At 45.5% G+C, this 13382-nt stretch overlaps 2 protein-coding genes across 11 annotated transcripts in view; both read right to left on the bottom strand.

The window, feature by feature from the left end:
* Window positions 1-13382, bottom strand: part of LOC144207605 (protocadherin beta-14-like) — a 56288-nt gene that overhangs the window by 5073 nt on the left and 37833 nt on the right. The window lies entirely within an intron of this gene.
* LOC144207602 (protocadherin alpha-C2-like) overlaps window positions 1-13382 on the bottom strand; it is an 89913-nt gene that overhangs the window by 45318 nt on the left and 31213 nt on the right. The window contains exon 1 of one of the 9 annotated variants that reach the window (XM_077733197.1): window positions 10261-13351. The exons of 6 other annotated variants lie outside the window; for them this stretch is intronic. In XM_077733197.1, coding sequence (XP_077589323.1) covers window positions 10261-12636 — 2376 coding nt within the window. In that variant the 5' untranslated portion in view covers window positions 12637-13351. Of the gene's footprint in view, window positions 1-452; window positions 3056-3669; window positions 6357-10260; window positions 13352-13382 lie in introns of those variants that run through there. 2 more of the 9 variants (XM_077733196.1, XM_077733198.1) reach the window with 2 other exon arrangements.

Raw genomic sequence — 13382 nt, 5'->3', positions numbered from 1 at the left:
GTGAATTTAGGACAGTACTGCTTTTCTAAAATACAAAAATATATCTGATAGAAAATATGACATAGTACATATTTGCGCTATTCAATAAACTCACATCTCCAAAAGCCAAACAAGTGCTGCCAGACTGATGAACATGCGTTCTCCAATTCAAATTCTAATTCAATAATAGAGCTTAAAAAAATGCCGAGCCTTAAATACATGCCACATGATGCCAATAGATCATATTTGCCAAGCACTTTCTTTAACTACTGTTTGGGGCACATTTTCTAGAGCCCTAGAGGAGCCTGCCTTGTTTCAGGACCACAGACAGTTACCATCGGAACACCATCACCATCGCGCACCCTCTTTTAACATTTCAAACCACCAATAAATCGACGCAAAAGGGTTATCCGGACTATATACCCACAACTGCAGATAAATAGTATCAAATTCAAAGTTGTGTTCTCTCTTACCTCCCCAGAAGTTTGCCTCCTATCGGGGAGTACAAGAGTGTTGGCTTGGCTTCCGGGGACGATAGTGGAACCGATACTCATCCGGGGTCCGACAAGCATGTAGCGTTTTTCCCCCGATCGGTATTGGATGCTGTGGCACAGCGTGCCGTCGTAGTTGGCCTCCTGGAGGTATTTGGACGTGTACTCGGTGGACTTGGAGCACTGCATGGCGATCAGCACAATGATGCTGATGACAAAGAGCAGCGAGACCGAGCCCAAGGTGATCATCAGGTAGAATGTCATACTGTCCTCCTCAGGGTCCGCGTTGGCCGAACTTTTGACATCGGAGGTCGCAAAGGCCTCTTTTGGTTCCACCATTTTGACCGTCACTGTGGCTGTAGCCGAGAGAGAGACATTGCCGTTGTCTTTGACCACCACGAGTAGCCGATGATCGGACTCGTCCTTCTCCGTCAAGGAGCGGAGCGTCCTGATCTGGCCCGTGTAGCGGTCCAGAGTAAACAGACTGTGGTCCGTCACTTGGCCGAAGGAGAAGAGCAGCCAGCCATTGTAGCCTATGTCGGCGTCGTAGGCTCTGACTTTGGTCACCAGGTCTCCAGACTTTAAGTTGCGAGGAATCTCCTCCACACCCTCGGCAGATCCGTTAGAGCTGACGGGATGTAATATAACGGGAGCATTGTCATTCTGATCCAGAATGAAGACCTTGACCGTCACATTGCTGCTCAGTGGAGGACTTCCACCATCTGTGGCCACCACTTGGAAGTGGAAACTCTTCAGTGTCTCAAAGTCAAAACTTTTCAGTGCTGAAATTTGTCCATTTTCACTGTTTATGCTTAGAAATGAAGACAGTTGATGTTCATCTTTTCCATCTCTGAGAATATGATATGAAATGATGGCATTTTCGTTTTCATCGCCATCAAAAGCTTGGACAGAAAAGATGGAGGCTCCTGCTCTGTTTCCTTCAGTGATATAGAAAGAATAAGGACTGAATGCAAAGCGGGGCCTGTTATCGTTGACATCAGAAATGAAAACCTGGATGTTTTTTTCTGACGTGAGCCCAGGTTGACCAGCGTCTCTTGCGACTACTACGATGTCATATTTGGCCACTTTCTCTCTATCCAGAGGCAATTTGGTGACCAAAGAATACATTTTATCTTGCATTGACGGCAACAAATCAAAAGGAACATTCTCACCTATGGAACAAATGACTTTCCCATTAAGACCAGAGTCCAAGTCCTTTACACTGATCAAAGCAACTGTTGTTCCTATTCTGGAATCTTCAGGAATGGAGCTGGAGAATGAAGTGACTTCAATTTCAGGTGCATTGTCGTTAACGTCAACTATCCTGATGATCACACTTTTTTCTGTTGTTAGAGGGAGAGAACTTTTGTCGGATGCCTGTATTTCTACCTCATATTTGTCCTTTTCCTCATAGTCAATAATTCCTTTGACAGTAATTACTCCTGTTGAATGATTAATTTCGAAAAGATTTAATATTTTTTGATTGACACCGTTGCTAAACGAATAAACCACCTCTCCATTTGGACCTTCATCCAAATCAGTCGCGTTTACTTTAATAATGACGGTGCCCACAGGAGAGTTTTCACGGAGTGCAACGGAATACTTCTCGCTAGAAAACACAGGTGCGTTGTCATTAGCATCGATCACATTTATGAAAATGTTAACATCACCTGCTTTGGGAGGTTTTCCTCCATCCAATGCAGTCAACACTAACGAATGACTTTTGGCTGTCTCCCTGTCTAAAGGCTTTTGTACAATTAATATCGGGATCTTTTCATCGTCATCTTTATCTTTAATTTCCAATCGAAAATGGTCGTTGGCACTAAGTTTATACTGCTGAACCGACAAAGGACCACTGTCTGCATCTCTTGCAGCTTTCAGTGTGATCCGCATTCCCGGTGGAACGGACTCGGGGATGTCCAGAGTCTTGATTTCCACTGGGAAACTAGGAGAATGATCATTGATGTCCACAACTTCCACAGCCACATAATGCACCTCCAGTGGGTTTTCCAGCACGGTCTTCAAAAGAATGACACAGGGGGCGCTTCCCTCGCAAAGATCCTCCCGATCGAGCTTCCCCCTTACGTACAGGATGCCATCGTTCTCTCCGAGGCGAAAAGGAGGCTGCGCTGCATTCGAAACTATCCGGTATTTGCGCTCCTTCAACATGCTGCGGTCTAATCCCAATTCTTTGGCAACGTTGGCGACAACGGTGCCTTCCTTCACCTCCTCCGGGACCGAGAATCGCAGCTGAGCCGAGGTGACGCACCACCACAAAAGCAGGGTAAACGCCACGCTGCAGAGCCGCTGCAGCGGCACCCTCCTTGCCTCACGTCCCCTTTGTTCCATGATGGGAAACAACCACGGTATAGGCGACGATTCGTTGACAAATTACCGCATTAAAATCAGCAGGGAAAATGGAGAAATGGTAGAAAAGGCTTTAAAACAATGGGAGGAGGCGTGCCCGAACGAAACAGTACCTTCCAACAACCGAGGCTGGCTGCAATGACCAATCTGAAGGCAGCCAAGCCGAGCCAAAAGATTTTAGTCAATCACAGCGACATCGTGTGTCCATACTATTTACTACAAGGGGTACACGGTATACTCAACATTGACAGCAAAACCCCATCCAATATTATTGTCAACAAAGGACATTAACAGCATGTATTCAAAAAGAAAAAGGAAGCTGAAGTTCAAAACTATAAATGTTATCAACAGGTTTCATAATATTCACGTTATGCGTTACCTGCAAATGATGTAAATAACTCCAAATACTACAAGTGAAATGTTCTGATAATCTGAATGTGTTAAGAGTTGGTGTCTGTATTAGATGTGGATGAGAAACATGTATAGACACTTAAGAACCATGGACAGAGGACTGGCTGTGAAAAATGGAAACTACCTGCAGGTAGGAATTATTGTTTTACTCCGTCACTATTATCTGCACAAACCTGAATGAGTGGCCAGTCAAATGCAGCAAACAAGTTGAGGTATATTTGACATCTAAAAATATTGACAAAGAGACAAGTGATCAAACTTGTCAATGTAAACAAAGTGCCCCAAATGTCATATGATAAAGTAGTACGTAGATCATGACAGAGGAGCCCAATGAGCCATATTGAAACATGACAACTAATCATCCAATTAGTTGAAATATATTTCTGTATACAGAAAATGTATAGTTGAAAACCTGTCTTACCTCTCCAGAGGCATGTCTCCTATCAGGGAGTACAAGAGTGTTGGCTTGGCTTCCGGGGACGATAGTGGAACCGATACTCATCCTGGGTCCCACCAGCATGTAGCGTTTTTCCCCCGATCGGTACTGGATGCTGTGGCACAGCGTCCCGTCATAGTTGGCCTCCTGGAGGTACTTGGATGTGTACTCCGTGGACTTGGAGCACTGCATGGCGATCAGCACGATGATGCTGATGACAAAGAGCAGCGAGACCGAGCCCAAAGTGATCATCAGGTAGAACGTCATACTGGCCTCCTCCGGGTCCGCGTTGGCCGAACTTTTGACGTCGGAGGCCGCAAAGGCCTCTTTGGGCTCCACCAGTTTGACCGTCACTGTGGCCGTGGCCGAGAGAGAGACGTTGCCGTTATCTTTGACCACCACCAGCAGGCGATGCTCGGCTTCGTCCTTCTCTGTCAATGATCGGAGTGTCCTGATTTGACCCGTGTAGCGGTCCAGCGTAAACAGACTGTGGTCCGTGACTTGGCCAAATGAGAATAGCAGCCAGCCATTGTAGCCAATGTCGGCGTCATAGGCTCTGACTTTTGTCACCAGGTCTCCAGACTTTAAATTGCGAGGAATCTCCTCCACACCCTCGGCAGAACCATTGGAGCTGATGGGATGCAGGATGACGGGAGCGTTGTCGTTCTGATCCAGAATGAAGACCTTGACTGTCACATTGCTGCTCAGTGGAGGACTTCCCCCATCTGTGGCCACCACTTGGAAATGGAAACTTTTCAGTGTCTCAAAGTCAAAGCTTTTCAGTGCTGATATTTGTCCATTTTCACTGTTGATACTTAGAAATGAAGAGAGTTGGTGTTCATCTTTTCCATCTCTGAGAATATGATATGAAATGATGGCATTTTCGTTTTCATCGCCATCAAAAGCTTGCACAGAAAAGATGGAGGTTCCTGGTTTGTTGCCCTCGGTAACGTAGAAAGAGTAAGGACTGGATGCAAAGCGGGGTCTGTTATCATTGACATCGGAAATGAAAACCTGGATGCTTTTTTGTGACGTGAGCACAGGTTTACCAGCATCTCTTGCCACCACTAAGATGTCATATTTAGCCACTTTCTCTCTATCCAGAGGTGATTTGGTGACCAAAGAATACATTTTGTCTTGCAATGACGGTGCCAAATCAAAAGGAACGTCCCCGCCTATGGAGAAACTCACTTTTCCATTGAGACCAGAGTCCAAATCGTTCACACTGATTAAAGCAACTGTCGTTCCTAGTCTGGAATCCTCAGGAAGAGAGCTGGAGAATGAAGTCACTTCAATTTCAGGTGCATTGTCGTTAACATCAACTATCTTGATGATCACACTTTTTTCTGTTGTTAATGAGGCAGCTGCTTTATCTGATGCTTGAATTTCAATTTCAAACAAATCATTTTCTTCAAAATCTATGGGACCCTTCAGAACAATCTCACCTGTTGTTTCGGTGATGGCAAATAAATCCATAATATTTTCGGTCATGCTATTGCTTAAAGAATAGACAACCTCTCCATTTTTTCCTTCATCTAAATCAGTTGCATTTACTTGAATGACAGTTGTGCCGATTGCTGCATTTTCATTGAGCATGACTGAATATCCATCTTGAGTGAATATAGGTGCATTATCATTGACATCGAGCACATTGATGAGGATATTCATGGCACCCGTTTTGGGAGGTTTACCTCCATCCATTGCAGTCAGCACTAATGAAAGATGCCCTGTAGTCTCTCTGTCTAAAGACTTTTTAACCACCAGGATGGGAATTTTCTTTTCTTTTCCCTTATCTTTAACTTCCAAACCAAAATAATTATTTTCACTGAGTTTGTAATGCTGTACAGAAAACTGACCACTGTCTCCATCCTGAGAAGCTTTCAGTTGAAATCGTGCACCAGGCAAGACTGATTCTGAAATATCCAACTTTGTTTCTTCCACAGGAAAATTAGGAGAATGGTCATTTACATCTAATATCTCCACTCCGACATAATGGACTTCTAGTGGGTTCTCCAGCACTGTTTTCAAATTAATCAAGCAGGCACTGCTCTGCGGGCACTCCTTTTCCCTGTCGATCTTCCTACTGACGTAAAGAACGCCATCCGTCTGACTCACATGAAAAAGAGGCTCCGCGGTACTTGAGACGATCCGGTACTTGCGCTCTTTCAACGTGCTTCTATCCAATCCCAGGTCTTTTGCGGCATTTCCCACCGCGGTACCTTCACTGACTTCCTCGGGGATGGCGTATCTCAATTGTGCTGAAGTCAGGCTGCACAAAAGCACTGCAATCCTGCATCCCAGCCAGCAGCGCCTCACCCTCCGATGCCCGTCTCTTTGTTCCATGTTGATCAGACAAAACATCCAAGATCCAGTGTGTTAAAATCCCATTCACTTCTGGTTCAACTACAAATGAGCAGTAGACTCAATATTTCTCCACCAAGTGAATTGCATTAGAAATAAAGACGAGCCGGTCATTGACATCGAGTCAGCGTGTCATCAGCAGTGTTTGGAGTGTTCGTGTGCAGAACAATCGCTTGCTAGAACTAGTCGCGTGAAAATGGAACGTTTGCATGTCCTTACACTGACACCTAGAGACTCTATTGGATATTGCAGAATAGATGAGGAGGATCAAAAACCAAAAGCCTTGCTTTCAAGTTCAAAAGTCACAACAAATCTAGTATATAGTATAAATACCATCGTCCCCATTCACTCAAATACGAGATCAAAAACTCCCTTAAAATCAGCAGTTTGTACCAAAAATAAAATATGTGGTGAAAGCCTTAAATCTCATTGTACTAGTATAAATACAATAAAAGCATTTGATTCAATTCATTTCAACATCCCAGCTTACTCAAATTCATATCTAGTGCTACCGTTTCTGATTTTAAAAAAGGAAAAAAAAAACAAGCTGCGCTGAAAATAAGCATGAATTGAGCATGTTTCAGCACCGTGGACAGAGACAGTTGTAAAAAGTACTGTTTAGGGAAATTCTTAGCCAGAGAAATCTAGAGCACCGTAGTATAAGTTATAGAGAAGCAACGCTGAATTTATCAACATCATCAACATCCATCCAAGGTGTCGTATCAAGGGGAAAAATCACAGAGCAACTAACAATTACAACATTATTTGGTCTTAACTTCTTACCTCTCCAGAGGCATGTCTCCTATCAGGGAGTACAAGAGTGTTGGCTTGGCTTCCGGGGACGATAGTAGAACCGATACTCATCCTGGGTCCCACCAGCATGTAGCGTTTTTCCCCCGATCGGTACTGGATGCTGTGGCACAGGGTGCCGTCATAGTTGGCCTCCTGGAGGTACTTGGACGTGTACTCGGTGGACTTGGAGCACTGCATGGCGATCAGCACAATGATGCTGATGACAAAGAGCAGCGAGACCGAACCCAAGGTGATCATCAGGTAGAATGTCATACTGTCATCCTCTGGGTCTGCTTTGGCCGAACTTTTGACGTCTGAGGCCGCAAAGGCTTCATTGGGCTCCACCAGTTTGACGGTCACTGTGGCCGTGGCCGAGAGCGAGACGTTGCCATTGTCTTTGACCACCACCAGCAGGCGATGCTCTGCCTCGTCCTTCTCCGTCAAGGAGCGAAGAGTCCTGATCTGGCCCGTGTAGCGGTCTAGAGTAAACAGACTGTGGTCCGTCACTTGGCCGAATGAGAAGAGCAACCAGCCATTGTAGCCGATGTCGGCGTCGTAGGCTCTGACTTTGGTCACCAGGTCTCCAGACTTTAAATTGCGAGGAATCTCCTCCACACCCTCGGCAGATCCATTGGAGCTCACGGGATGTAATATGATGGGTGCATTGTCATTCCGATCCAGAATGAAAACATAGACCGTCACGTTGCTGCTAAGTGGGGGAGTTCCCCCATCTGTGGCCACCATTTGGAAATGGAAACTTTTCAGCGTCTCAAAATCAAAACTTTTGAGTGCCATGACTTCCCCCGTTTCCGGGTTGACGTTCATGAATGACAAAATCTTAGTGTCGGCATTTAATTCTCGGATTATCTGATAAGAAATGATAGCGTTTTGCCCTTCATCTTGATCAGAAGCTGTGACAGAAAAGACGGAGGCTCCAGGGCTGTTGTTCTCCGTGATGTAAAACGCGTAAGGCCTGGACAAAAACACCGGCCTATTATCGTTGACGTCCGACACGATCACGGGGATGCTCTTTTCCGTTGAAAACACAGGCTCGTTTGTATCTTTTGCCGTGATGGTGACTACATATTGAGATGCCTTTTCCCGGTCCAATTGGGATTTTGTCACCACTGAGTACATATTTTCTTGCAAAGATGGCGATAGGGCAAAAGGAACATCTTGTTTGATGGCACAGACAACTTTCCCGTTCATTCCTGAGTCCAGATCACTGACGCTGATCAGAGCCACCGTGGTCCCAATCTTGGCATCCTCCCGAATGGCATTGGAAAAGGACGTGACTTCAATCTCGGGGGCGTTGTCATTGACGTCGTTGATTTTGATCAAGACGCTCTTGTCGGCCGTCAGTGGAACCGGCCCTTTATCCGAGGCCTGGATATCGATTTCATAGCTTTTACTTTCCTCAAAATCAATGGGACCGATCACTTGAATCTCCCCCGTGTCGGGGTCGATGCTAAAACGTTCCGTCACTTTTACGTCCACCTCTTTGCCGAACGAATAAACAATTTGACCGTTGGCGCCTTGGTCCGAATCGCTGGCGTTCACCCGGACGACGACGGTGCCCACCGGTACATTTTCATCCAGAGACACCGAATAAGCCTCCGCGTCAAACATGGGAGAATTGTCGTTGACGTCCAGAACCGTCACGGTTATCTCTGCCGACCCCGACCTGGGGGGCTTGCCCCCGTCCAAAGCCGTGAGGCGGAGATGATGTCTTGCGGCGGTCTCCCTGTCCAACTGCTTGAGCAGGACTAAAAATGGCACTTTACGGTCCTCGCCTCTGTCCTTCACCTCCACACGGAAATATTCATTATGGCTCAGCTTGTACGTCTGTATGGAGAACTGGCCCACGTCGGGGTCTCGCGCCGCTTGCAGTTGGAAGCGGGCCCCCGGAAGAGCCGACTCGGATATTTCCAGCTTCTTTTCTTTCTCCTGAAAAACGGGCGAGTGGTCGTTGACATCTAATATCTCGACGGCCACGTAGTGCACCTCTAGAGGACGTTCCAGGACGGTTTTCAGGTTGACGAGGCACGGGCTGACGCGTTGGCATTCCTCCTCCCGGTCGATCTTCCGGGCCACGTACAAGATTCCGTCCTCCTGGTTAACCTCCACGATAGGCTTGCCCGAGCCGGCCACGATGCGGTAACCTCGCCCTTTGAGCGCGCCCTTATCCAGCCCCAAATCCTTGGCCACGTTTCCCACCATGGTTCCTTCCTCTACTTCCTCGGATATGGAATATCTGAGCTGGGCACTGGCTCCAAGGCATAAAAACAGCAGAATAGCCAAGTAGCTGCAGCAGCAGCAGCAGCCTCGCTGCCTCCTACCTCCTCGTAGCCTTTGTTCCATGGTGTGGAGATGACAAACAATAATCCTTCCCCTTTGCAATATCCTTGCAGAAGAGGGCGGTGTCCTGGAGACCAATCGTCCACCAGTTACAAGATGTATAATCAAAGAAAGAGCTTAGAATTGAGCAAATCGCAAATAGTCTCGAGTCGCCTCGCCGCACGAAGCGACCGAAACAAAACAGCAGAGCAGACTGCTTCTCAAATAAGACCGTGGTGTCATGTGGAGCCGGCTGAAATAGGAAAACTGTGTTGTACTGACCCCTACTGTTGAAAATACATTACATTGTCCAAATGTGATCTGCAAAACCCCCAACTATTCGGCAATTTTAGCATAAATCAATCAATTTTTTTGCACAAAACTTTCTATGACAATGAGACTCAAGTAGTTAAGTTGGTTTCCTGACAAGTCACACACACAAATATGTATATATATTTTTTAAGTAAAGCAAGAAATACGAGTTGTTTTCAGTATACTCATCTTGTTTTAACCAAACTATAAGAATACACTATACTCAGGAATGTCTCTATAGCATAGACAGACCTCAGACAAAGGGAAAAACAATATCTGTTATTGGAGAATAGAATAAAATATAAATATTCCATTTGCAAAACCACGGAGAGCATCAACGCTGAAAACCAATTTTCAATTCAGAAATGAGTACTTCTGATTAAAAGGCATGTAATAGCCAATAAACAAGACATTTCACAAGCATTTGTATCTAAACTTGAATATAGGTTTTACCATTTAAAATCAAAGAACTGGAAAGCTTCATGTCAAATGGCCATCAATGCAACCTAAGCACAACACTTGATTGTACGTATAGTCATCAAAATAACTGAACGGTGACTTGCATTTAAAGACAGTTCAAAATTTACTACATTTAATAACTGACTATGTTTGCAAAATTGTTGGCCAAAAAAGCCTTGGGTTGCCTCCAATATGCGAAAAGGGAGGAAAAAAGACGAACAAACAATACCATTGCTCCAACCCTGATCGCTTCAGAAACAAGCAACCCCAAGTCCGTAAAATAGAGTTGAGTGTTGCCACTTTTAAATGCCTTACCTCCCCAGGAGTGTGTCTCCTGTCGGGGAGCACCAGTGTGTTGGCTTGACTTCCGGGTACGATAGTAGAACCGATGCTCATGCGGGGTCCGACAAGCATGTAGCGTTTTTCCCCCGATCGGTACTGGATGCTGTGGCACAGCGTCCCGTCATAGTTGGCCTCCTGGAGGTACTTGGACGTGTACTCTGTGGACTTGGAGCACTGCATGGCGATCAGTACAATGATGCTGATGACAAAGAGCAGCGAGACCGAGCCCAAGGTGATCATCAGGTAGAATGTCATACTGTCCTCCTCCGGGTCCAATTTGGCCGAACTTTTGATGTCGGAGGCCGCAAAGGCCTCTTTGGGCTCAACCAGTTTGACTGTCACTGTGGCTGTGGCCGAGAGAGAGACGTTGCCGTTGTCTTTGACCACTACCAGCAGGCGATGCTCGGCCTCGTCCTTCTCCGTCAAGGAGCGCAGCGTCCTGATCTGTCCCGTGTAGCGGTCCAAGGTAAACAGACTGTGGTCCGTGACTTGGCCGAACGAGAAGAGCAGCCAGCCATTGTAGCCAATGTCGGCGTCGTAGGCTCTGACTTTGGTCACCAGGTCTCCAGACTTTAAGTTGCGAGGTATCTCCTCCACACCCTCAGCAGATCCGTTGGAACTGACGGGATGCAAGATGATGGGAGCGTTGTCATTCTGATCCAGAATGAAGACATTGACTGTGACGTTACTGCTCAGTGGAGGACTTCCACCATCCGTGGCCACCACTTGGAAATTGAAACTTTTCAGTGTCTCAAAGTCAAAGCTTTTGAGTGCTGATATTTGTCCATTTTCACTGTTTATGCTTAAAAATGAGGACAGTTGATGTTCATCTTTTCCATCCCTGAGAATATGATATGAAATGATGGCATTTTGGTTTTCATCGCCATCATAAGCTTGCACAGAAAAGATGGAGGCTCCTGCTCTGTTTCCCTCGGTAACGTAGAAAGAGTAAGGACTGAATGCAAAACGGGGTCTGTTATCATTGACATCAGAAATAATAACTTGTATGGTCTTTTCCGACGAGAGCACAGGTTTACCAGCGTCTCTTGCCACGACTAAGATGTCATATTTGGCCACTTTCTCTCTATCCAGGGGTGATTTGGTCACCAAAGCATACATTTTATCTTGTAATGAAGGTGACAAATCAAAAGGAACATTCTCACCTATGGAGAAACTCACTTTCCCGTTAAGACCAGAGTCCAAATCGTTCACACTGATTAATGCAACTGTCGTTCCTAGTCTGGAATCCTCAGGAAGAGAGCTGGAGAATGAAGTCACTTCAATTTCAGGTGCATTGTCGTTAACATCAACTATCTTGATGATCACACTTTTTTCTGTTGTTAATGAGGCAGCTCCTTTATCTGAAGCTTGAATTTCAATCTCAAACATGTCATTTTCTTCATAATCCAAAGGCCCCTTCACAATAATCTCCCCTGTTGTTTCAGCAATGTCAAATAAATCCTTGATCTTTCGATTCATACTTTTGCTAAAAGAATAAATGACTTCTCCATTTTGTCCTTCGTCTAAGTCAGTCGCATTTACTTGTATAACGGTCGTCCCGATTGCTGCATTCTCATTGAGCATGACTGAATATCCATCTTGAGTAAATATAGGTACATTATCATTAACATCAAGGACATTGATGAGAATATTCATTGCACCCATTTTGGGAGGTTTACCTCCATCCAGTGCAGTCACAACTAATGAAAGATGATCTGTGGACTCCCTGTCTAAAGACTTTTTGACCACCAGAATGGGGATTTTGCCATCCTTCCCTTTATCTTTAACTTCTAAACGGAAATGATTATTTTCACTGAGTTTATATTGGTGCACAGAAAACTGTCCGCTGTCTCCATCTTGAGAAGCCGGTAGCTGAAATCTTGCTCCAGGCAACACTGACTCCGAAATGTCCAGCTTGATTTCTTCCTCTGGAAAGCCGGGAGAATGGTCATTTACATCTAATATCTCCACTCCGACATAATGGACCTCCAGTGGGTTCTCCAGCACTGTTTTCAAATTAATCAAGCAGGCACTGCTCTGCGGGCACTCCTTTTCCCTGTCGATCTTCCTACTGACGTAAAGGACGCCATCCGTCTGACTCACATGAAAAAGAGGCTCCGCGGTACTAGAGACGATCCGGTACTTGCGCTCTTTCAACGTGCTTCGTTCCAATCCCAGGTCTTTTGCGGCATTTCCCACCGCAGTACCTTCACTGACTTCCTCGGGGATGGCATATCTCAATTGTGCTGAAGTCAGGCTGCACAAAAGCACTGCAATGCCGCATCCCAGCCAGCAGCGTCTCACCCTTCGATGCACGTCTCTTTGTTCCATATTGATGAAAAACGCCATCACTAGTCCATTCCCATTAAAAACCAGCTGCACTTGTCACGACCAAAGACTCAATTGTAACACTCAAAATATTCCTCCACGAAGTCAGCTGCACTAGAACCGAGGATCCGGACGGAAAGAACTGCTACCGAATCATCAGACACGGAGATCTTGCCACCCCGAACGCTACTCGGTCCTCGAGTGGTGGGCAAGGTTTCATACGTGAAGTCACATGATGCAGGATTTGTGTGTTCATACTGACACTTTGCGGGCAACTGGGATATTGCAGTAACGTTTAAAAAACAGTTAAAAATATAGCACATTGTATGAAAATGAAACTCATACACAAAGTGTGCCATTGTAATACGACCTAAGGTTGTTCTTGTAAATTCAAAGAATGAGCTAGTTGAGGGTAAAACAACAACAACAACAACAACATATCATCTTTGTCTTTATGTGGATATTATTTTGTTCTGGCCCTTTCTGAATTGCAGCTTGTCTTATCCAAGAATACAGGAAAACACACGCGTCGACCAACCACTAGAAATAACAGGCACAATTAGCCCTGCTCCTTGTTCATAGATAGCGACTCAATGAAAGCATGCAGGATTTCAGCACTACAGACAGCACCCTCTAAAAAGACCAACACTGTCAAATGGTGTCAAATAACAGACCCTAATACCATGGTTTTGCCCACAAATGTACAAAGCAACTTATGTATTTCAAACTACACACATTCATCATGAAGTAACAGGTCGATGAGTCTT

The sequence above is a fragment of the Stigmatopora nigra genome, chromosome 14 (assembly GCF_051989575.1).
Source record: "Stigmatopora nigra isolate UIUO_SnigA chromosome 14, RoL_Snig_1.1, whole genome shotgun sequence".
Lineage (NCBI taxonomy): Eukaryota > Metazoa > Chordata > Actinopteri > Syngnathiformes > Syngnathidae > Stigmatopora > Stigmatopora nigra.
This window is presented reverse-complemented; position numbering and strand designations above follow the sequence as displayed.